This window comes from Battus philenor, unplaced genomic scaffold (assembly GCF_028537555.1).
Source record: "Battus philenor isolate CCGP_79_NKW_IND1 unplaced genomic scaffold, ilBatPhil1.0.hap1 SCAF_2, whole genome shotgun sequence".
Lineage (NCBI taxonomy): Eukaryota > Metazoa > Arthropoda > Insecta > Lepidoptera > Papilionidae > Battus > Battus philenor.
The window spans coordinates 12,686,602-12,709,563 of NW_027181682.1; the positions used below are offsets into that span (position 1 = coordinate 12,686,602).

Consider the following 22,962-nt stretch of genomic DNA (forward strand, 5'->3'; position numbering starts at 1 on the left):
ATTTTTGTACAAAATAATAATAAACTTTTTTTCATTTCAGCTATCAACTCTTACGGTTACAAAAAGTAGTTATTCTCCTACATGCATTTTGCACCCATAAAGCGTATAATGACTATGAATTTAATATTTAAATGGACAGCTGGTAACCTAAAGAACATAAGGAATTGCTCATTGCAACAATAATAATATTCGAAGAGTCAAGCAGGTTTAAGAAGCAACATAAACAAGTTTACATTGTTTAAAAGCGGTTGAACAATAGAGTAAATATTAATTTTTACACAAACATCACAGTTATCAACGTGTCACTTTATCTGAATCATGTACTTTCATTACTTTTTTATTTTATAATTTACAGACGTAACTTTTGAAAATGTTATATAGTTACAGTTTTTAACTAATATAATCATTCAGAGGCTGCAAAAGTTATTTCAGAATTCGCAAAATGAATTACATGAATACCTTCAAACTCCCCTGTGGCAACGAGTCTGACGATATTTGGTTTGTTATGTATCGAGAATTCGAGACGTCGCCAATAACTTATTTTAATACTGTGATAAAAATACAATTATAAAATTTATATTCTCTAATTGTATGTTAGTTAAATAAATATGTATGTTCAAAAACGTCATGCAAATTATCACATCATATGCATTACCTGATATAAGGCTGTGATTTCGAATAGCTGATTTGAAGTAAACAAAACTGAATTTGTTCTGCTGTTGTTTTTTTCGTATATAATATGGTAATTTATTAATAAAATTCCTTGAAAGATTTGCCGACTAAAAATTAAAGAAAATCATAATTAACTCCGAATAACTTTATTAAAATATGATTACTTGTACAAAGTTTTAAAGTGATATAACCAGAAGGAATTAACATGACATAATTATGTATGGTGAATCAAGGGAGATTGTATCTCAACGTTATATTAAGACAATTATAAGAGCAGGGATTTTAATTATTAAAGTATATATTGAATATTGTTAATGTACGTAAATAAAAATTTGACAATCGTAAAATGATAAAATTCTTTTGTAAACAATTTAAGTACCTGTTATACTATATTTTTTATAATAAAAAAATATTCCTAAGTTTTACTAATTTATTTCATACCGAATATTAATTGAGCTTGTTTTATCCTATTCTCCTTTATTTTCAATCCGGTTTTTTGTAGAAATTCATTCTTACACATTTACCTCGTAACAACTACATCACAGTATCACCACTTTAACTCATGGACAAAGTACTCTTGCGTCTCGATATAATAATTCTTTGTAGAGGAAATGTAATCTTAACTAATTTATGTTCCTTAATATGACAAATTGACAAAACGAAGTCCGATAACACCGAACCATTTAGTAACGTCAAATTAAAGCTAATATTGTATAGCTAATATTTCCTCATAACAACAACTTTGCATAATTCCTTAAACTAATTGTTAGAATATATTAGTGAGAAAATCTAAACGAAATCATAATAATATGCTTAAACTTAAACAGAACATAAAAAGTGCTAAACCCGTTCACCTTTTTATATTTTAGAAACTATACACTTTGTCCACCTTACCCATTTCTTTAAAAAAAAGATTAATGAAATTATTTAATTTATATTTCACAAGTCTACTGCGAACATGAAAACTAATGTATTAATAATAGTCACTTATTATGATTTGTATTGATAATTGATACTTTGAACGATATACAGGGTGGTAGGTTTTGGTAGTGAATGTAGTAATTTTCTGTCAATTAATGTTTCGTACACCTTGTTCAAAAATCAATGGTTTAAAAAAATAATTAATGTCTTAATGGTAATATAGTAAGAAAAAGCTTCTTCAGAATTTGGATTCTTCTTTAGAGCCGATAGATGCCTCCAAGACTGTCCGAGGCACTCGCACAATGTCGTCGGTTTACATAGTTTTGGACTGACCCACACTGCGTTTACTAGATTACTCCGTATAAAAAATTAATTATTATTTACTTTCCGTCACTGCAGACTTGGTACTACCAGAAGATATTTATATGTCACATTCCAATAGTTTCAGTGTAATCATTTTATACAGGTCATTTGAAAGTAAGAGTAAAAGCTATAAAGCTTCTTGCCGAAAAATAGACTATAAATTCACCCATTTAAAGCTTTTACATCTGTAATCATTCACCCTGTATGTTATGAAAATACGTAACAATATCATATTATCTATATATGTAAATATTATAATTTATCTACCCGTAACCATAAATGAGTATATAAAAAAATGCTTACAATAATATAACTCAAATTAAAAAGTTTTATTTAAATTAAATTTACACTAATGATTTAAAGGTACATAACACAAGTTAACTAACACTAGTAGTATACACTAAATAAAAAATACTTTTTATTTTAGACCGAAATAAACTTGTAGTCTTCAATTTTTTTTGTCAACGTCAACGTAGCCGTAGGAATTTGCCACTGAAACGAAAATATCAAAACATCCATTAAAAATTAGTAAAATTGAATAATTAACCGACATCTATAAGAATAGTACAAAATTAAATATTTCTTAAATAAGATTAAGGGCTTGATATTTATATACACCTGCATTTTTAAATAATTTTTATTCCATGAAACGTGGATATCTCGAACAATGTCCAATTCTCATGACACATGCTTTTACTGAATTGCCCAACACTGTTCAATTGATACAGAGTAGACAAACGAAGGTTAATTGTCTATACAAATAACATTACATACCACACGAATTGAGAATCGCGATTGATATAAAGATACTAACGAAGACTGTACAATATATATATATATATAAATATATATATATATAAATATATATATATATATATATGCGTATATATATGCATATATTTGTTTGCATATACATATCTTCTCATATACAATTTGTAGATATATTATAAGAATGTTTAGTTTTTATATAATAAAATCTAGTTATTGTCATGATTCCGTCAGTACGTCAAGCAACATTCGAACTTCTACTTTTAATGCGTAACGATACTTGACTATCCTCATAACTTTATATCGTGGAAGCACGCGTTCAAGAAAGTTAATACTAAGTAGAAGTGAGTTTAGTCATTTTAATATGTAGATCAAACATAAATTTAAATTCCTTTAAAATAAAGAAAAAGGAATACGGGCATACCTTTAAAGCTTTCTTCATAATGTTGTAGCATTTTCCAAAGAACTTCACCGGTGATTTCCGGCTCCGGTAGCAAACCACCGTGCCGTTTTCTTAAAGCTTTTGCGTCAACGTGTGATAACAGAGATTGCTTATCAGAACCATGGAAATGTATGCGAGAGCGTAATTTCTCTCGTAAGAATGGCTTGAAGATCGCGAATAGCATATTGAATATGAATGGTTGATTGATAATGTGAACAGCCTTTAGCCTGATTGGTATGCAATCCTAAAAGAAACATCAAGTATTACTAAACAAAAATATATAAGATAAAGGAGACATGGCTATCTTACAGTCTATAATTATGGTTGGAAGTCTACTTAGTAATCAAAAACAATGACTAGCAATATTTTTTTTATTCCAAGTAACACTAACTGCCAATCTTTTTCTATAATACTATGATCAAAAAGTAGGGTGAATGTTTATGAAATGTAAATTCTTTATTTAGTGATTTAAAATCAATTTCATCTCCTTCAAAGTAATCCCCGTCCGAACCACTTAGTCACCCTTGAAGTTTTGCCAAAGCTTTTTCCAGTACTAGAAACAGTAAGAACTTTGCAAATATATTGGTTGCGGTACTAAATGAGTCAAGTTTTCGATGCTTTTTTATAAATAAATTGAGCTATTTTGTCACCAATTTGACAAAAATACGCATAAGATAATTAAACCTTTTTACAAACAGACTTTTGGCAATTGTTCTAAACCAGGGGTGAGCAGCCTTTTTTGGTCGGAGAGCCGCAGTTTCAAAATCAATGGGCCATGAAAAAATATAAAGTATATATTCCAGGTTCAAACCATGTTCTAAACGTAATTTATGTTCGTAATCAACCGATTTACAACTAATTAGACAGTTTTATTATCTTTAAAGCTTTGATTCTAGCATTTTTTTTTTTAAAAATACAAAAATAAATTGAAATTTACTTGCCTCGAGGGCCGCATGCAGCCCGCGAGCCGCGGGTTGCTCATCGTTGTTCTAAACAGTTCTACCAACCTAGGAAAAATTTTACCTGCCACCTTATGCCCCGGAGTTTTAAATGACAATTCCACCTGACTTTTTGATCACATAAATCAACTAATTATGAATAAGTGCTTATCTCGCATGGAAAAGACAAGTTACCGATACTAAAAATTATTGTAAAAAATATTAGTCTTCCTTATATTTGTGTAACGAAAATAAACTTCGTATTTATATTCCTCACGACTCTTGACTGTGCTGATAAAAATAATAAATAATATTCTGGGCGGCAGCTTTATCACCACGGATCTGTAATTTACCAACCTGAATCCAATCCACCACCATTTTCGCAAAAGACGGTGTGAACTGCATGATGTGTGAAAGCGAGAGTCCTTTCACATCAAGTATAACAATGACTCCATTGATCTGAGTCATGGGCTCGGACATGGCGGACTCCAGCGCCAATTGTACTCCCCGAAATACCTCAGCAAGAGAGACCAGCCTGGGTTGCCATCGTTCTGAAATTAATATTTTTTAGGGATCAAATTCTTATTACACCTACACAGCAGTAATCATTTTGACGAAACAGTAAATAGAAAAAAATCATTATTAAATCTTTGCAAATATACCATCGAATTGAACATCAATTTATTTAGTCATGGAAAAAACTATTTGGGGTGGGGGGGAGCAACTAGCGACATGGGGCTCTTTGAAACATTATTTGTAACTAATTTTTTTTCTTGAAATTCTACCGCCGTTATGATTAGTTAATACGAGTACTGATGTATTAACTAATCAGAATCTGTAAGAATTATAGTGCACTACACTACAGTGCAAAAATTATTCACAATATCTTAACGAATTATTAAGAGAAGTAACTTGAATGTATTTTTTTTTTCATTTATATTAAATACATATTGATAGTACAATTATTTATTTTTTATAATACAAAACTTGAGAAATAGCTCAGACTGTATATACATACATAAGCATGATAACCGCTGGACTAAACATTGTAAACATCAATATTTACTTTTAAGTTCGGTAAAAAAAGTTAGAAGAAATCCTATGTATGAATCTAACCCGAACTAACGATCACAAGTCTCAGTTCTCTAACGCAGGGCTATCAGTGTCCGCTGACGCCTAATTAAGACGATATGAAATTGAATGGTCAAGTAATACACGTGTATTTATAATCGGAATATTACTTATTTTAATACTTATACAAAATCTTTTATTTTGTGGCCAACTAAGATTCGTTTTAAAAATTCTTAAATAATAAAGTGTAAAATGATTGATGCCATTACTTCATCACATTGTACTTAGGCTGGTTGTATACTTTTTCTCAACAGCAACCTTCTCTATTAAAAAGATTACAAAAAGTAAAAAAAAAGCCTTGATCAATAACTTGAAAATGTTGCATTAACTTTGTACAGGAAAATTTTAAATACTTTGCAGCCAGTTTACTAACAACTTTTTTGTAAGCGTCCTTCGTGAGTTTACAATTGTAACGTAATTATTTCTAATACATGATATATAGATTTAAGTAATACTAATCATGCGCAAACAACTTTACCTACCATAGTTTAAAGTCATTTTTATTGAAGTCAATTTTGAGATAAGTATTTTGGACTGGAAATATTTTTTTATTGTGGACGTGCATACATTGGAATATATTATTAAAGTTATTCAACATAATATTCAAGATATGATTTTGGTATTTTACAAAATTAATGACAGGTTTGCCGAAGTAATAGAATATTTTGTTTCAGTAAAAATATAATTTCAATCACAATTATATAATCTCGGGAATTAATTTACTGCTATACTTCCGTTTAAAATAAAAGTCTATATAATATAGCCATCGATGTGTGTTTTTATAATATTTTAAATTATACTTAATGTTTCTTTAACAATTACTATGATTTAGTAAAATAATGCGCGCAACAAAAATAAATCTTTTTTTAAATTTGCTGCAAATATTTGAACTAATTATGAAATTTGTTGATGTATGAATTAAACACATATTTCCCGTATGTGTTCAGTTCGTGCAAGGTAAATCTAGTCTCGTGATTGATTATTTATCATGTTCTAACCAATGTCAATATTGTTCAAGAAACGCTTGACTTCAAACAAAGCTATGTGTTAAGTTAGACTAAAACGATCTTATCTTACGACTCTATGGATCAATAAAATTTTAGGACGTAAAAGGTTAAAGAGTGGCAGAACTGAAATAATGTGGTACCAGCCTACAATGGTCACGTTAGAAAAATCGCTTACCATAAGGGTCTTCATCTTATTTCATACAAACAGTAAAAAAATTGTTTTTTTTATTTAAGCGTTATTAAAATTTCTATTATCCTTATTATTTATAAGTTTAGTTAGATCCTTTAGTTTGGCTATAAATACAGTTACCATTAAAATATATACAGTATAACATTTTAACATTTAATATTTTATCGTTTTGGAGCCAGTCTTAAGCATTTTGTGATATTTAAGAAGAGTGGGAAAAAGACAATCAAAGGTGTGAAAAAAAATTTCAAAGACTTATGCCCTCAATAACAACGCTTTATCCATAGAAATATAATACTGTATAGTCACCATCTTCAGTTCAGTCCACTGGACTTTCTATGGCTGGATATAGACCAGGCTTATAGATTTTCAATAGGACAAGCTCCTTTACCGACCGTAAGGGGAGACGTCTCCTCTTCGTGCCATGTGACCTGCCCGTTGCTACTTCAACTTGCAAATCCGCTGGATTGTAGTTGAACTATGTTAATATCATTATTGTTAAATTCACAAAGTCTGCTTACCACCTGAATCCACCAGCATGATTCGTCGTCCGTGTTGATCTCTTGGTGACAGTATCGATATGATGGAGTGGTCGAAAGCAGACCGCACAACCGATGGCATTAGGTTTGAGCAATAGCTGTCATGTGACTTTCTAAATTTGTAGTAAGCCTGGATCTATTAAAAAAAAATTGAGTGTAGTATTATTACATTTACATGAATATTTAATATAATGTAAGTTCTTTAACTCTGTTTTTTTATTTTGACACACGTTTTAAATTAGTTACATCATTCGTTAATTTTTTAACCAAATAATGTTAAGGTAAAGGTGTAAATTTATAGTAAAACACTCGTGTTACTGACAACGCTAACATTCAACCCTGAACAAATGAATTAGTTAAATATTGGGTTGGAAGCAAAGTGTTGACGTATTTTAAACATGTAGGTAACTTTTCTTGTAAAAAAATATCTGGACATCATCCGACAAATTGCAGAAGAGTGTCGTGTTCATTCTATAAATATTGAAAGTCATGTTAATACTCTTGGATTTGTTTAAAAGCAAAGCATTAGAGTTCCACGTGCAAAATAACGGAAAAGAATTTGTCTGATCCTAGAAGAATGTGTTCATCACATTTGATCAGAAACAATACGGAGCCGGTTTTGACAATCTGATTACTGATGATGAAAAGTGCATTCTTTACGAGAATGTTAAGAGAAAAAATCCTACTGGAAACCAAGAACATCATCAGCAACAGTTCCAAAACCAAGCATCCATTAACGAAAAGTACTGCTTTATGATGGGACAGGAAAGGTTCAGTGTACTACGTGGTACTTTAATCAGCTGAATAAATTAAATACAGCTATCAAGGAAAAAAAGGTTAGCTTTAGGGTCCAGAAAATGAATATTGTTCTACCACGAGAATGCTCAACCGCATACTGCAATTGTGACAAAAACTGAATGCGTTAGGGTGGGTGGGTAGTCCTGGGTTACCAACCGTATTTACCTGACATTGCACTATCTGTTCATATCTCCGCAAAATTATATAACGTAAAAAAACAAGTCTTTTGAAAAAGTTTCTAAAGCATTTGCTGACTACTTTAACTCCAAGGACGAGAGGTTCTACAAAACAGGAAATGATAATCGTTCGAAAAAAAGTTGAATTCAAAGTGCAAATGTTGCCACCAAATACAAATTAAAATTTAAAAATCGCTTTTCCACTCGCTTCACAAAATCTATTTTAAAACTAGTACTTTGCGGCGCTACTGAACTTAGGTATAACAGGTTTACTAACACGCGCAAACAATCAGTCAAAGATCCTAAATATAGACAGGGTACGTAAATTATTGTCACTTTGTAGGGAGTAAGGACCGCCCTACATATTACATTACAAAAAAAAAACAAGCTTAGTTATTGTAAAGCGGTTAACTATTTTAGCACTCTGTTACGTCGAGTTCGGTGAAACTTTAAATGCCACTGACCAAACAGGATTTGTTATTTAAAAATTAAACATTTCGTTATGTAGTTGGTACTGGAATACACTAATAAAATCATTTATAAATACATGCGAGAATTAATTTCGCATTCAAAAATATTAATATTTCGCATAAAAATACTTTTAATACATACCCTTTTGAAAGCGCTTTCCGGGTAAAATTTCGACGGCCTAAGAAACTTCATTAGGTATTCATCATCTTTGATCGGCACGAACAGCGAAGAGTCATCTGTTAAACCAAACATTATGATACATTAAATGTATACTGCCATATAATCAATTGATAAAAATGGTGTACTAGGCACATATTAAATGCAATTATCTACATACAAGAGATTTCCACCTTTGTATTGACTCATCAAGATATATCTTTAACATAAAGAATAACAGACTCGATATTTAGTAGAAAAATTCCTTTTTCTGATTAAGTTAGAAACACCTTAGAAAAAAATTAAAAAATAATTTAATATTATATACAAGTGTAAAAACATGGATTTATAACGACAAAAAAAGAAAAAAAGCAAGTAATAATTAATACAAAATTTGTCTGTATTAAATTCTTCTAATTCATTCTATCCCGTAATTATCACTTGGCAACCATTTAAAAAAAAACTCCGTGGGAACATACTTACATTTATATAAAAATTATCGATGGTAGGAGTTTTTAATCCTTTTTAATAACTCTTTTGAATTTTAACGATATGTTATCACAAATTAAAGTACGTGCAAGTCACAATGTCTGGCGATTTGCACAAAAATATCTGTTATACAAAAGTGAAATTTTTTCTAATAAAATTTTAAAGAATAATTTCCAGGTTTATTGTAAACACAAAAATTCTCAACAATATATATATTTCCGACAAATGTTTTTCTGACGCGAATATTGATTATCACAGAATAAAATAATTATTACTCAGGCTTTTCCTTTTTCCACAAACACACTAATTTATATATAACCATTTATACCTTAAAACCACAGCTGGCCATAGATTTCCTCCATAGATTTGTTATATTAGTAGAAAACGGCCTGCATCCCATGTTTTTTACGACCTTAACAAAATTATCCCACTTTGTAGGTGGACACTGACATTAGCTGAACCTCTCGTTAAGCGACTCTGCGCTTGCCAAGAGGCCAAAAATAGTATACTACGTTTCTTTGCTGGTAAACTATTAAGCATGCAATTCAAACGTTAATACTTAAAAGACATGTCGTTTTTTTCATCAGTGATCAACAGAAAAATTGTTATACATTAAAAAAATATATTATGCATGTAATTTCACCACGGTATGATAATATTATATGAGGTATTAACTTCCCAAGTTTTAAATTCTACTGGCTTCTTTAATAACTCTAAAGAATAGTGCTGGTAACAAAATTATATAATGAAAAAATATAATTACGAATCTGCAACGTTGTTTTTATCAAAAATACTCTCTGATCTTTTATAATGAACAAACTAAGTTTCAAATTGGGGAACAGCTTTAAACGGTTGAATTGGTGCTATTGAATACTAATGTAAATTAAGCGTCATTGACTCTTGCAATTAATTTGATGTAATGTACTATATCGTCCAAGCAAGCAGCCATAACTTCTTAGTTTTAACGAATATCTGTAATATATCTTGTACTCAAAACACAAATGTTTTAATTTCATAGAAATCAGGCTAAACACATTAAATGTTTAATACGTTTAGCCTCAAGCAAGAAAATAATTGATCTTCTTAAATATTTTGCAATTAAAATCGATTCTGTTTTTTCATATACGTAATTGTTATTTTAGGTACCGAAATGAAATCAGGAACTCATTTTTAACTATTGTATTCGTTATGATTTGCTATTTTTTTATTTTCTTAGTAAATTCTTCTGATTAAATATGTACGTTGTTTTACTTGGGATATTTAATTCTCTACCAAATCAAGTTCATTATTATTAGAAACGCGTTACTTTCCACGCTCGTTTTACTGTTTACCCGTAATTATATTTTGGCACGGGTAATTTCCATGTAAAAATAATTAACATACGTTAAGCATTTGTTTATTATAGTGACACATAAACAAGCACATAGTAAAGGTTGCAGGAAATCGCTGGATACGGCATACTAAACCGATCATGACGGTCTTCGGGTGACACCTATGTCTTACAATGGACGTCTATCGGCTGACATGTATACGTATATATGTAATATTGAATATGTTCATTCATCACGAATGAACATATTCAATATTTTCTTCCGTTATCAATATTGCTTGGCTCATATTGAGACAATTATTTTTACCTCGATTTTAAATATCATCGTGAGCGACATACTTATATTTTTTTTCTGTCCTACTTTTAAAGAACGCGGCTATTCTTGTTTCAGCCGTCAAGCGAATTTGATTGATATAATTTTAAGGCTTCCCTTTTTAAATGTAGATTACACAAATGAGTTAAAATCCAAATCTCTCAACATCTCACATGACCAAAAGGTAATGTCACTTACAAAAAAATAATTTTAAGCATTCACTTGATTTAGTGTTCACTTTAGATTTGTAATGAGAATGAGGTTGTTTTGAGAATATAAGATATACCATTATACTTCTGTTTTATTTATTTTTGCATATAATATCATAAAAATTAATAAGTCATTCGCCTAAGGAGTTTTGTACTGAATTTTGCTATAAGTTTTTTTAATAAATGTTTACATATCAAAGTGATCGATCTTCACCTTGAGATATAAGATGACATGTCTCGTCGAAACCATTAATTAAAACTGGTTGCTGAATACTTCAAACAGGAAAACGCAACGCGTCTAATGTCTAATGTCTAATGTTTATGTAAACATGATTTATCTATAGTTATATTTTTTACGCGTCCCTCAACGTTAACACATTGTTAGGTTAACGATTTTAATTTAAATGAATTCATCATCGTTATCATCAATTCAACCGTACGTCTACTACTGGACTTAGGCATCCCCTCCGAAATTTAGGATCGATAGGAAGCGACCTGCACCCAGCGTCTTCCAATGATTTGCAAGATTATTTAGATCTAATTGTTTAAAGTATCATTTATAAGTTATCATACTGAAAAACAGTGAGTTTATGTACTTAAATAAAGCATGAGTTTAAAATTTAGTTTAAACACTGTACTCACTTGTAAGCATTTGTTTTAAGTCAGCCAAAGCTTTTTCAACAATCTCTGGTGTCTCTCGCAACTCTCTCTCTGCTTTTTCTATAAACTCTTTTTCTTTAACCTGATGTTTCTCCAGCTGTATACGATTGTCGCCCCACATAACGAACGGAGTTCCATCGCCATCGAACTTTATCTCCATTGTCATTTCTGTTAATTTCTTTTGCGATGGTTTTATGAAACACGTCAACACAGATACACAAGTTTGTTACGACAGATCGAGAAAGGAGGCCGGTGTTTTTAAGCCAGCATCCAACGGAGCGACGGCGGACCCTTCACTTGAAGATTACTCAGTTCAATTAGCAAAATTTCTAATGATTCGGTCGATAAATTGCGATAACGAACACAAAATAGATTGTTATATCAAGTATCAATGCTGATATTGATTATTAAAGAATAGCATCCAAAACCCGTATAACGATTTGAAAATGTATTTTTTATCTATAAATTTAGATTAAAAAGTAACAAATTTCATTCTATTTACATTATTTAAAAAAAACAGTCCTTTGTATTACAGAGTAAGCGCAGATGATGTGTGCTCCACTCGTCTTATGTCGCACTGACTGCAGCGCGCAAAATAACGGTTACCACCACTCCCATAGCATTCTCTTTAGCTCAAACCACTCACCCGAGGAATTCAATGTGTGAGGAAATAATAATCTATACCACTAACTTTCTCATTTTAAAGTTTCAGATTGATCCGAAAAGTTAGTTTACTTGTCCAATACCGAAGACAACTACGCATTTATTTTTTGCAAATAGTGTCTGTCTTAAAATTTGTTTCTTCATTTGCGCATTAATAATATACAATCCACTTGGTACAGATATTAAGTCAAAATTTCGATTTTTAACATTTCGGCTTAGCCAAGTGTTCCTCCAATTAATTAATTAATTAGTTCCAATTTTTCCAAATTTTTAAATGTTCATTCTGTTTTCAATCAGGAAGTAAAAATCTTCAGAATGTGGAATACAAGTACTTTAAATAAGTATCAATGACTCAGCTAAAGCATATACATTTGTTTATACTTCAAATACAATGTGAAATTAAAAAAATACCGTATATAATAAATATGTACCATTAATGACATTAACGGAAAATCCTCATAGAATAGCTAAGCACATATTGGGTACAGTACTAATCTTTAAGATCATATTATTTCGTTAATTAGCGATGTGTGTAAGGCGGTAAATGATTTACCTGGGCATTCCGTATTTCGTCATTTCTATTCTTAAAGATGTGTTTCCATTTTATTCTTTTTGTACGTAATTATTTAATCACTCCCTCAAATATTGAATTATATTATCCCGCCCATCTTTATCACATATTTGTAAGTTCATTTAAGTATTATCAATTTTAAATAACAAAATGGACAGTGTTAACAGCGAAATTTTAGCCGCAGTTTTGTAAGCAAATAAAATGAACTGATGATTGCGGTAGGCGTCAACTTTAATGTGTTTGATGATTAAATAATTTAAATTTAAAGTTAAGAAATTGAAAAAGCGCTTATGCACTGACTATAATTTTAAATAATTGCAAATAATAATTTTCGTATTAATGCTATTATTTAACTTAATCTTGTGGGCGAATGAGTGACAATGCCGTCCCAATTTATCTGCAACAGGGTACTCCACGAATTAATCAAGTACAACCATCAATTATAAAAGACAATCAAAAATAAACGTAGAAGTCGTCGGTATTACCTAATTTACAATAAAAAAATTTCATCTATATTATATATTGTCCTATTTACATTTATTTATTATTAATAGTCTTTTAAACGTATTTTATTTTTCATTGTAAACAAAAAATGGTTTTTAGTTAATCAGGTCTTATCCCTACTTTTTTAAGTATGAATCGGGGGGATGAGAAAGCAATGTAGCTATCTTAAGTTAAATTCTCGCGACTACATTTTTAAAAAGTTTTTTTTTATTTCTAATTAACAATATATTCACCTTCGTTATCAACAACCTTTTGCTAGTATACAAATTTACGAAGCCCGAGCTGTAAAAATCAATCGGGTTTTCTGTAAAATATGTCGACAGAAACGTCATTACTTATCGGTCCCATTTATATTATTAATAGTGTTTTGAATATATTTTATTAAGCATTGTAAACAAAAAATAGTAATTACGGTAATCAGTCATCTCTATTTATTTTAAGTATGTAGAATATACTACATATAGCCGAAGCTCTGTTTGCAGTTATAACACAGTAAAGCCAATGTTAACGGATTAATTTATTTAATATCCTATTCACTAACGTAAACAATGTTGCATCATCTCAATAAAGTTTCATATTATACATAATATAAATATTCTTTCTTTGTTAATCATTAAGTGAATCAAAATTCAATAAAGTCTTTCTTAATCATTATTGTTCGCCCTTTTTACAATAAATAATTTTTGGAAATGTTATAGATTTATTTTATATTGTTACCGGAACCGCTTTACCGCGCTTTCGGAAGGAGTAGCATAGCAGAAGAACATGAGCGCCGCCGCTACAAACATTAATGCCGGACTGAGCGGCCGAAATTCACCGCAGTCTCGTCACGGTCATACCTAGAGCGCAGTACAATGGTTTCGCTTTCTAAATGCTTTATCTATCATAAAAACATTTGTGTTGAGTTATGCGTCCTCAATATAATTTAAGAGAAAAATACAAAACATTATATGGTAACTCTTTAGGAAACTGATAGGATTAAAATGTGATCGTAATAAAAAGTAAATGCTATCTTACGACACTAACAGCCTAGTGGTTGTAAACTTCAAACGTGGTTTGATCCCTGACAGGCTTACCGTGTAAATTGAAACAACATTTTAAAACATATGTTGAAAAAAAAAACTCTAAGCAATTACAATTTTATAAATATTACATTACACGTATTAGTAATTAGAAGGCATATAATACACGCACACTGTACGAGTTATATGCAAGATCTGACTAATTTGTCTTTTTTATTATTCATTTGTTTATTAGATAGATAGACACACAACTTATTAATGTAAATAAAGCAACCATGAATTTAGTGAGATTTTCCGTGCACAATAATACGATAGACTATTGTTTATTATTTTAAATGTAACGATAGATTTTATACTTACAATTTGATATATAGATTGTTGGTAACTTATTTGAATAAATTATTATTTATTTATTACATACGAAGTTTATTAATGATTTCTGATTTTATAATTTATATTTATTTACATAGTAAAAGTAAAAAACTTATCGCAAAATCAACCAAACGTAAATTACTATGGTTTACGTTTTGCGATAAAAAAATTTTTTAATTCATTATTGTAATTTTTTTAAATCCTTACTTCAAGTAACGGTGATGTTTTTTGAATAATACGATAGGATATTAAAATACTTTACAGTGTTTTTAATTAAACTTATTTTTATACTTACAAAGTAAAAACTTTAAATGCTTCTGGTTGATTTACTGTACTGTATTCTTTTATTAATAACGAAGTCCATCCTATGGCTATCTGCAAGAAATCGTCTTCTGCGATAAGACTTCTATTATACTATATTAGTTCGAAAAATATCATCTTATTTCTTTTTTATTCTTTGTTAATGTGAATAAATAGATAAATAATTCTACCTCAAAGTTACCAGTAGATTGGTAAAATATTGTTAATAAAATTAGTAGTATAGTGAACACAGTGCGAATATTTTTAATTATTGTTCCAGTTTAATCAATCTGTCAAAAAGAAAATGCATTGTTACTGAACTGTAAAATGTTGTACGTATCTTCGCTGCTTTCGCAGGCGTTCGCCGAAAAAAAAAAGCTACAAACGGTTTTTACATCTATTTATCTAACCATTACATAAGGAAATTTTAAATAATTAACACATATTTTATTGATAATATTTAATTTTAAACGCTAGACCAAATTGAGTAACAAATCCTTTAACAAAATAAAATAAAGGCAGTGAAGAGTCCTTAACAAAAAGGCTTAAAATAATAAAATTACTATTCGACAAGCGTATACTTTGTGTATTCTTCTCTTGATAATTTATCTGCATAGCTGAATGTCGCACCCTTCCTGAAAAGCCTTGATCGAGAATTCTACGGTTTGTCTCCACAGGATTCTATGGCGAGCTTTTCTGGGTGTTTCCGTTATTGAGAGACCGCCCTTCAAGTCGGTCATCGCCTTCTCATCTCTTTCCACGCCAAAAGCAAGCTCTGCTTAATATATTCCAAGCTTTGCCTCCAAGATATGTGGCTGAATTATATCAGAAACCGCTTTTAGTAATATATTTATTTGAAATTCGGAACTATTGGCGTTTTTGCCGGTAACAATGTCGATCCTTATCCTTTGTGAATGACAAACTCGCGTAATTTAAAAAAAATGTTACAAACGTCTTTGAGTTAAATGAGGCAAATAAGTTATGTCAGAAATTTATTTGGCATCATCACTTTATAGATTTAGGTAACTAAATGTAAACAAAATTAAAAAGGCAAACTTGTTGTGATATATTAAATACAACTTCCTCAAAGTGGCAAATATTGAGAAAAGTATTTAAATTTGTACAATAATCGTGGTCTGAATAGAAATACCTCCTAATTATCACGAATTATAACAAAAAATAAAATGTTTAGTAGCCCTTGATACATCAAGCTTGACATTTGAATTTTGTTTACATTTAGTTAGGTACACCTATAAACTATAAATGCCATCTGTATTGAACTACTTTTAACATCCTACGATGTTTTCTCTATTTTGGACACGCACCCACACTCATCTCGAATGTTGACTCTAAAAAGAGACTTGTGTTCTTATTGTAAGAACATTACAAGTTCATTTACAAAATAATTGTAGCACGATGTCTCGTTCCTGAATTGAAAATTAAATAAAACATCAGGCCAAGTTATAAAAATTTAATATCTTAATCTTTGAGCAAATTCGTTCTAAAAAAATAATTATCAAATACAAAAATTTAACGTCTAATTTTACAAAAAAAAACAAACACATCCGATTTTTTTTATAATATAGACTCATGAAATATTAGTAAAGAAATGTTGTTGGTCCTGACATCGACTGTTATATTTGGTATGTCACTGCAACATTATTCCCTGGTACAAATTAAAATAACAAACGAATCTATCTCGCGGAGGACGCTACGAACTAAATAGTCGTCAAAAATAAAATGCATAATGATTAAATGAAATCAAAACTACCTTAACTATTTATATTTTGGTGAACATGTCTCCAACTGGCACACCCATATCACATTCACAGCCTCGATTTTTAATTGTGCACAACACTACAGGCACGTACAAATGTGAACTATTACTACATATAAATAAACCCAAGTAATTATTCGTTTAATTAAGGACATCAGCCCTGAAAGTCGATGCAAATTTCATATTAACTATAAAGAGTTGGCAAATTTGTTTGTTTAAACCAACGAGAAACGTAATAATATATCACCCTGCTTCTTACTTAAAATTAGGGAATATTACTTGTTAAACTAGCCAATCATAATACATTACACTCTTGAAATAATAGCATGTAAAAAGTTAAAAAATCTTTAAAAAAACAAATGATTTATCACTAACAAAATGTAAAAAAACTGCTACAGTGATTCACACGAAACTATTACAGAATTAACTTTTTGGAGATTAGTAAAAATTTTCTAATATTATTACAATCTTTCTGATCTTTCAAAGAAACTATTTATGATTTAGTTATATCTAAGATTATTCCCCATTTATCGCAGCTGTCATTTGTAAAAAGTTAATTGTCATGAAAAAGCAATTCTCCATACTATTTATACTACGACACCCAGACACGTAAATTTTATGAATTAACCAATAATAAATAAAAACTACGGTACGCAAACAATACCCATTGAGTAATTAAGCTTTCTTAACGAATCCATAAGTGTTCCAGTTGTCAATATGCGGTAGTACGTGCTCTATGACTGGGTACCAATCGGCGCTCGAGTAGTCCAGGGCAGGCAGCTTGCCCTCGTAGTCAGCCGGTAAGTGACTCGGTGCCAAGTGCTCGTGCAAAGACGACATGTTCGCGCCGTGGAAGAAAATCTGTTAAGTTATTCAAAATTTATTTACAAATTAAGTTTTTAATATATTACCAAAACAGTTCCAACATTTAAGGTTCTAGTGTGGAGACTACGGACAAGGAAGACACTATCTTAGGAGGGCGCTGGATATAAGCCACTTTCGACTAGTCCTGTAGGAAATCTATGTAGAAAGCCTATTTCCAGCAGTAAACGATAAAATTTCCTTATTGGATTCTTTATTGGTATCGAGAAAAAATGTAAGCTTACTCTACTCCTGAGCTTGTCTCTGATAAATGGCTTGAACATCCTCCAGACGACGTCGAAGATCTTAGGTTGCTTGACGAAATGCACCTCCTTTAAACGAAGAGGCATAGCATCTTGGATGAAAGTCAGGAGACGCTTTGAGAACGATGGCGTTAATCCCATTGTCTGAAAAGAAAAGAAATGTTATTAACTTTCTACCGCTACAAATAAGTATGTTTATAAACAGTTTGGTGTCGAATTTTAAGACATCATAGCCTATTTTTACAACAAAATTTGTTGATGATAATAAGCTCATTATATTTAACAACTCATATTATACAACTATAATCGACATTAAAGAAAATAATTGTTCACAACTCGTATAAATATACCATAAACATTTTAATGCGTATGACTCAATTAATACAAGCTACAAAGGTCACCATCGAAGACAGTGTTGAGTAGCGTATGGGCCCGCATATGTAGTGATCAATTGTGTATTTATTTCACGCTCATGTTTACGAACGTCCTTACCTACTTCCCTTAAAAATAAACGAATAATCGGATGTTGAACTAAAATATTGACAAATTTAATGTACGCCGCAAAACAACTTAGCGTAAAAACATTGCTAATATTATTTTAGTTTTGTACTCCTAAAAGTTATTTATTCTTTTTTTAATATTTATGTCATTCCGATGTGAAACAGCTTAAACATTACATAATTAATGATACCGAAATTACTGACAAATTAAAAAATTTAATCCTTAATGTGTTAACATTGTCGCAGTCTTCTGAATAAGAATCGTTGTGACAGCCTCGGACGTGACGGCCCTGAGTACGAAGCCCCGATTGAATGAAATTTTCCTCTATATCACATGCAGGGAATATCTAAGTAATTGCAACTATTTTGTTTACACGACACATGCAATCGGAAGAAGCGTTATAGCCACCATGCAGCTCCAGACCTGTTACTATCAGCTAAACTCGTTATTAAGAATGGCTTTGGTAAAATCATGTTGTCCACAAGCAATAATCCGATAATAGAAACCGATCGAATTTATGCCGGTGCTCATGAACATCTTGAAAAAGGAATCGAGTTACAACGCAAGCAAAAGTCGTTTCCCCGACCTCATGCACCCAGTTACTGGATGGAACATATACCTAACCGAAGAGCTTTGTGTGTTAATGGTCTCGCGTTGAGGTTCTTCAGGGAGCTCTCGATCCTAGTTATAAAAATACCATCATATAACATCATATATATATATATATATATGTGTGTATATATATATGTACATATATATATATATATGTATATATATAAGAGGGTTTTCTACCTATGAACTGGCTTATTATAAGCATAAGGGTTTGAGACTTTAAATTTTGTAAGAATATTCCTTTAGCAGAGACCAACTAATAATGGACTTAAAAGACACTGTCAGGAACGGGATTGAGGAGTCCAATAATTAAATGACTAAATAACAAAATTTACTATTTCCCTCTATATTTAACTCTTCGTAAAATGCAGAGGTACCGTGGTGATTGAAAAACTTTATTGATGTTTACGTACGAAGTATTCCGCAGTAGGGCGTAGGTATATATGGGCAATTAGCATGAGGAATCAATCTGGCTACCAGCAACGTTATAACAGATGTAATGTATTTAATTACATTCAATAGATAATGATCCAACAACATGATCGATACGCGAGGCGCGCTCGCAATTGAATAATTCGACCATTTCTAGTGTAGTCAGCATTGTAGTATTTGTCGTTTAACGCGAACGTGCCTAAACAGAAAGGTCAGCTATCCTATGACAATGACTTTGACTTCTTTATTGTAAAAATGTCAATGTAATGCGATAATAAATTGGAAAAAAAAACTCGACACATCGATTAGATAGCGAGTGATAACTGCTTATCTAAACAATTTTAATCTAGCTATTACGATATCTTCCTAATTCAAGGTTTGATTCACATTGTAAATCCTGTTCGCTTTCAAAATTCTTAAAAAAACACATGTGACTAATTATTATTTTGTAATAACATAAAACAAAGATAAAGAGACAATGGAAGGAGTATCGTCAGGAAGACTCGATGCATCTTTGTTATAAAACGTGCCTACCGAGTACAAAATGTACTTAATTCTTTGTTAAGGACACGCGAATGAGTCATTAGCGTCAAAGTACGCTCGGCCTGTGGTAATCTTCATAACAAAGGATGTTTCGGTGTTGGAAGCGAAGTGTATTGTTTTATTGTGCAAATTACACACAATATTTTTTTTTCAGACTTTACACCTGGTTATTTGTTTAACATATTTATATACACATTAATAACTTTTAGTTTATTATACGCTATAAATCGGAGATATTTTTATAATTATAAATAAATAAAATATGTTCATAATTTATATACATTATCTTTGCCGCAGTAATTTTTACACGGCGATTAATTAATGATAAAGATATTTAATTGATTGTTAATACATGCAATCCTGTTTCGAATTTGAACAGAAGACTAACTGCTAATTTCGTTTGTAGTTAGGAGACTTGGAACATTTCGAACTATAATACATAATCATGCATCGCTCTCATTACTCGCATCTATTGCAATCGGCACGTGTGGCAACCTTTTGTTACAAAATTCGGCATTGAATTAACCATGCTTGTACTTATATAAAATTTACGACATATTCAATCGTATTTGTTAACGGTAAAAGATTTATTTATTTTCTATAACGTAAATTTGAAACAAAGTGGTTCCCGTATGCATACGACGTATTTCAAATGTCAAGGCGAATTCGTTACAACAAAAAAATTGGGACAGTTGCCAAATGCATGTACTATACAAATTCATTTCTACCACAAAACATCAATGTTTACTGAAATAAAAGAAATCTTATAAAACTCCACTAAATTAAAAAAGGCCCCATTCATAATATATACTTGATTATTCCATACTGCTTCTAAATACACGCAAAGTTTGAGATGCTGGAAATCTATATTAATTATAGATTGAAAATTTAAAATGCACGTTTTTGTTAATGTGACCAAATTGAAATCGTTGAAGTGAAAGTTATTTCCACAGAGTATACAATAGACTGTACCTTGTTTTCAAATATATCAGTGCTATCAATAATATAATATTAACACATTATCCTAAATGACAATTATTATTAGCAAATAATAATTTATTTTCTAACCTTACCAATAATATAACGATAAAATGAATTACAAGTGTTTTATTCACGACCAATTCCTAATTATATTGTTACTGATTTATCCCAAACTAAGTTTCCATTTGCTAAAAAATACATGTAGATTTATAAATAAGATAATGAAAACAGAGGATTCTATGTAATATTGAAAAATCCATTAAGTATACATAAAATACGCCTAAAGTATGTTCTTGTGATTTATATGGTGTACGTATTCATGTCCTTTAGTGCATATAAAATGTATTTAAAAAAAAATAGACAGTATTGTACTAAATTAAAAAAATGTTTATGAGTTTTGAATTATATTATATGAAAATCATAAACCATTCCACGCGCTTGTTAATAAATTACAAATTATTTGATTTACATTTATAACATTGAAAGCTTTTAGAACCGAACAGTCAGCAACAAAGTCACGATGGACTTCGGTTAGCTTTGTTAAAGCTTCATCCGGATTGTCTTTCAAAAACGACTAGTGAAACAAACATTGAACTTGTGCAACACATGATAGAATTTGATAAGAGAATTTCCTATCAGCAAAATTCGACCAAGCTTTGGTATTGCTATGTACTAAATGCAGAATATTTTGTATTGAATGATAAATATATTTTAATTTGACCGAAACTCAAAAACATCGTATGTATTACCATGAATTATTGAAATACATTGATTTTGTTAAATGCTGTTTTTGATATCAAAACAGGGTGATAAAAGTTGGATCCATTATTATAATCATAAAACCAAGAGCGAATATTGGGAAGCCACTGGGAGAAGAATTTTCCCCTTACAACGATTGCCAACAAAAGTTAAAAGAGGAAGAACCGTAAGGAAAAAGATGTTTGCTTAATTCTTTAGTTGTGCAAACAGTTATGCATTCCTATGCAGGATTTCCACCCTCCGTCTAGAAATTGTTAATAGAAAAAAGGGCTCTGACAATTATAGAGAAAACCTTGTAAATAAAACTTTAAAAAAAAGTTACGCAACCGCTATTCTCGAAAGCAAGGCAACAGTAAAAGCAGAGGATACAATAACATTTGTTTATAAGCTGTTTTAAAAAAAATTCAATACAAAGATAGTCGTAGCAGTGGCCTTCATCAGGACAAGGAGTCAGCGCTTTAGACCAAATAAACAACTGAGTATTACTATCTGTGGCGCGTGAAGAATTGTTGAGACTCTATATAGTTCACACCTTTCACCATTCTAGAAATAAATATCTCTTTCCCAAAAATAAAAGAAAAACTTCGTGGTACATTAAATGGTTTTAAGATACTGGAGAAGCGGGGGCGGTATTTGAAATCGCTGTGGAAAAGACCCCCAAAAAGGATTAGACCTATTGCATCTCACAACGGTTTTACAGGATAAATATATAGGTTATTAGTGGGACTACTTCGAAAAACGATAAATTATTTACATATTGGTACATAGTTTCAATTATGATATTCAATAAACTTTCAGTGTTACCTCATGTACACGTAACAAGCGAGTTACGTAAACAAAATATAAGTACTTATATAAAAAAAAAGTTCATACAAAATCGTCGTATGTAATGCGAGTTGCACTATTGCAACAACTGCGTCAGATGAATTAAACAAAAGAAGCAAAGATCAAAGACGCTAATTCCATTATTTATTTTAATTTATTCAATGATGTTGAATTAACCTTGCTGAAACACACACGTATCTATAAAGTTCTCTCGATTCTTTTAACAGTTAATGGAACATAACTTATATTTAACTATCTCTACAATAGGGTATTTCCGAACAGTAGGGTACAAGTATGAAAACTTCATTATGAAATTGTTTAAATAAATACAAAATTACTTCAAGGCTTTAACAAAGCTGTTTTAATTTTGTAATGATACAATAAACATTTGGATGTTCATATTACA

General features: G+C 30.6%; 3 protein-coding genes across 6 annotated transcripts in view; 1 reads left to right on the forward strand and 2 right to left on the reverse strand.

The window, feature by feature from the left end:
- Positions 1 to 1,066, forward strand: part of LOC137922027 (clavesin-1) — a 34,301-nt gene extending 33,235 nt beyond the window's left edge. For all 3 annotated transcript variants that reach the window (XM_068764862.1, XM_068764861.1, XM_068764863.1), the window contains one exon: positions 41 to 1,066. In XM_068764862.1, coding sequence (XP_068620963.1) covers positions 41 to 69 — 29 coding nt within the window. In that variant the 3' untranslated portion in view covers positions 70 to 1,066. The remainder of the gene's footprint in view (positions 1 to 40) is intronic.
- A 1,200-nt stretch (positions 1,067 to 2,266) lies between these two features.
- Positions 2,267 to 12,132, reverse strand: LOC137922338 (alpha-tocopherol transfer protein-like). Its single transcript, XM_068765322.1, has 6 exons — positions 11,553 to 12,132; positions 8,555 to 8,649; positions 6,951 to 7,104; positions 4,462 to 4,655; positions 3,149 to 3,410; positions 2,267 to 2,448 (listed from the first exon to the last, which is right to left on the reverse strand). Exons 1-6 carry the CDS (start codon positions 11,734 to 11,736, stop codon positions 2,405 to 2,407), a joined length of 933 nt encoding a protein of 310 aa, XP_068621423.1. The 5' UTR covers positions 11,737 to 12,132; the 3' UTR covers positions 2,267 to 2,404.
- Positions 12,133 to 16,459: 4,327 nt separating this feature from the next.
- LOC137921985 (clavesin-1) overlaps positions 16,460 to 22,962 on the reverse strand; it is a 28,373-nt gene continuing 21,870 nt past the window's right edge. For both annotated transcript variants that reach the window (XM_068764794.1, XM_068764795.1), the window contains exons 5-6: positions 17,886 to 18,047; positions 16,460 to 17,640 (exon numbers count right to left, since the gene is read on the reverse strand). In XM_068764794.1, coding sequence (XP_068620895.1) covers positions 17,455 to 17,640; positions 17,886 to 18,047 — 348 coding nt within the window. In that variant the 3' untranslated portion in view covers positions 16,460 to 17,454. The remainder of the gene's footprint in view (positions 17,641 to 17,885; positions 18,048 to 22,962) is intronic.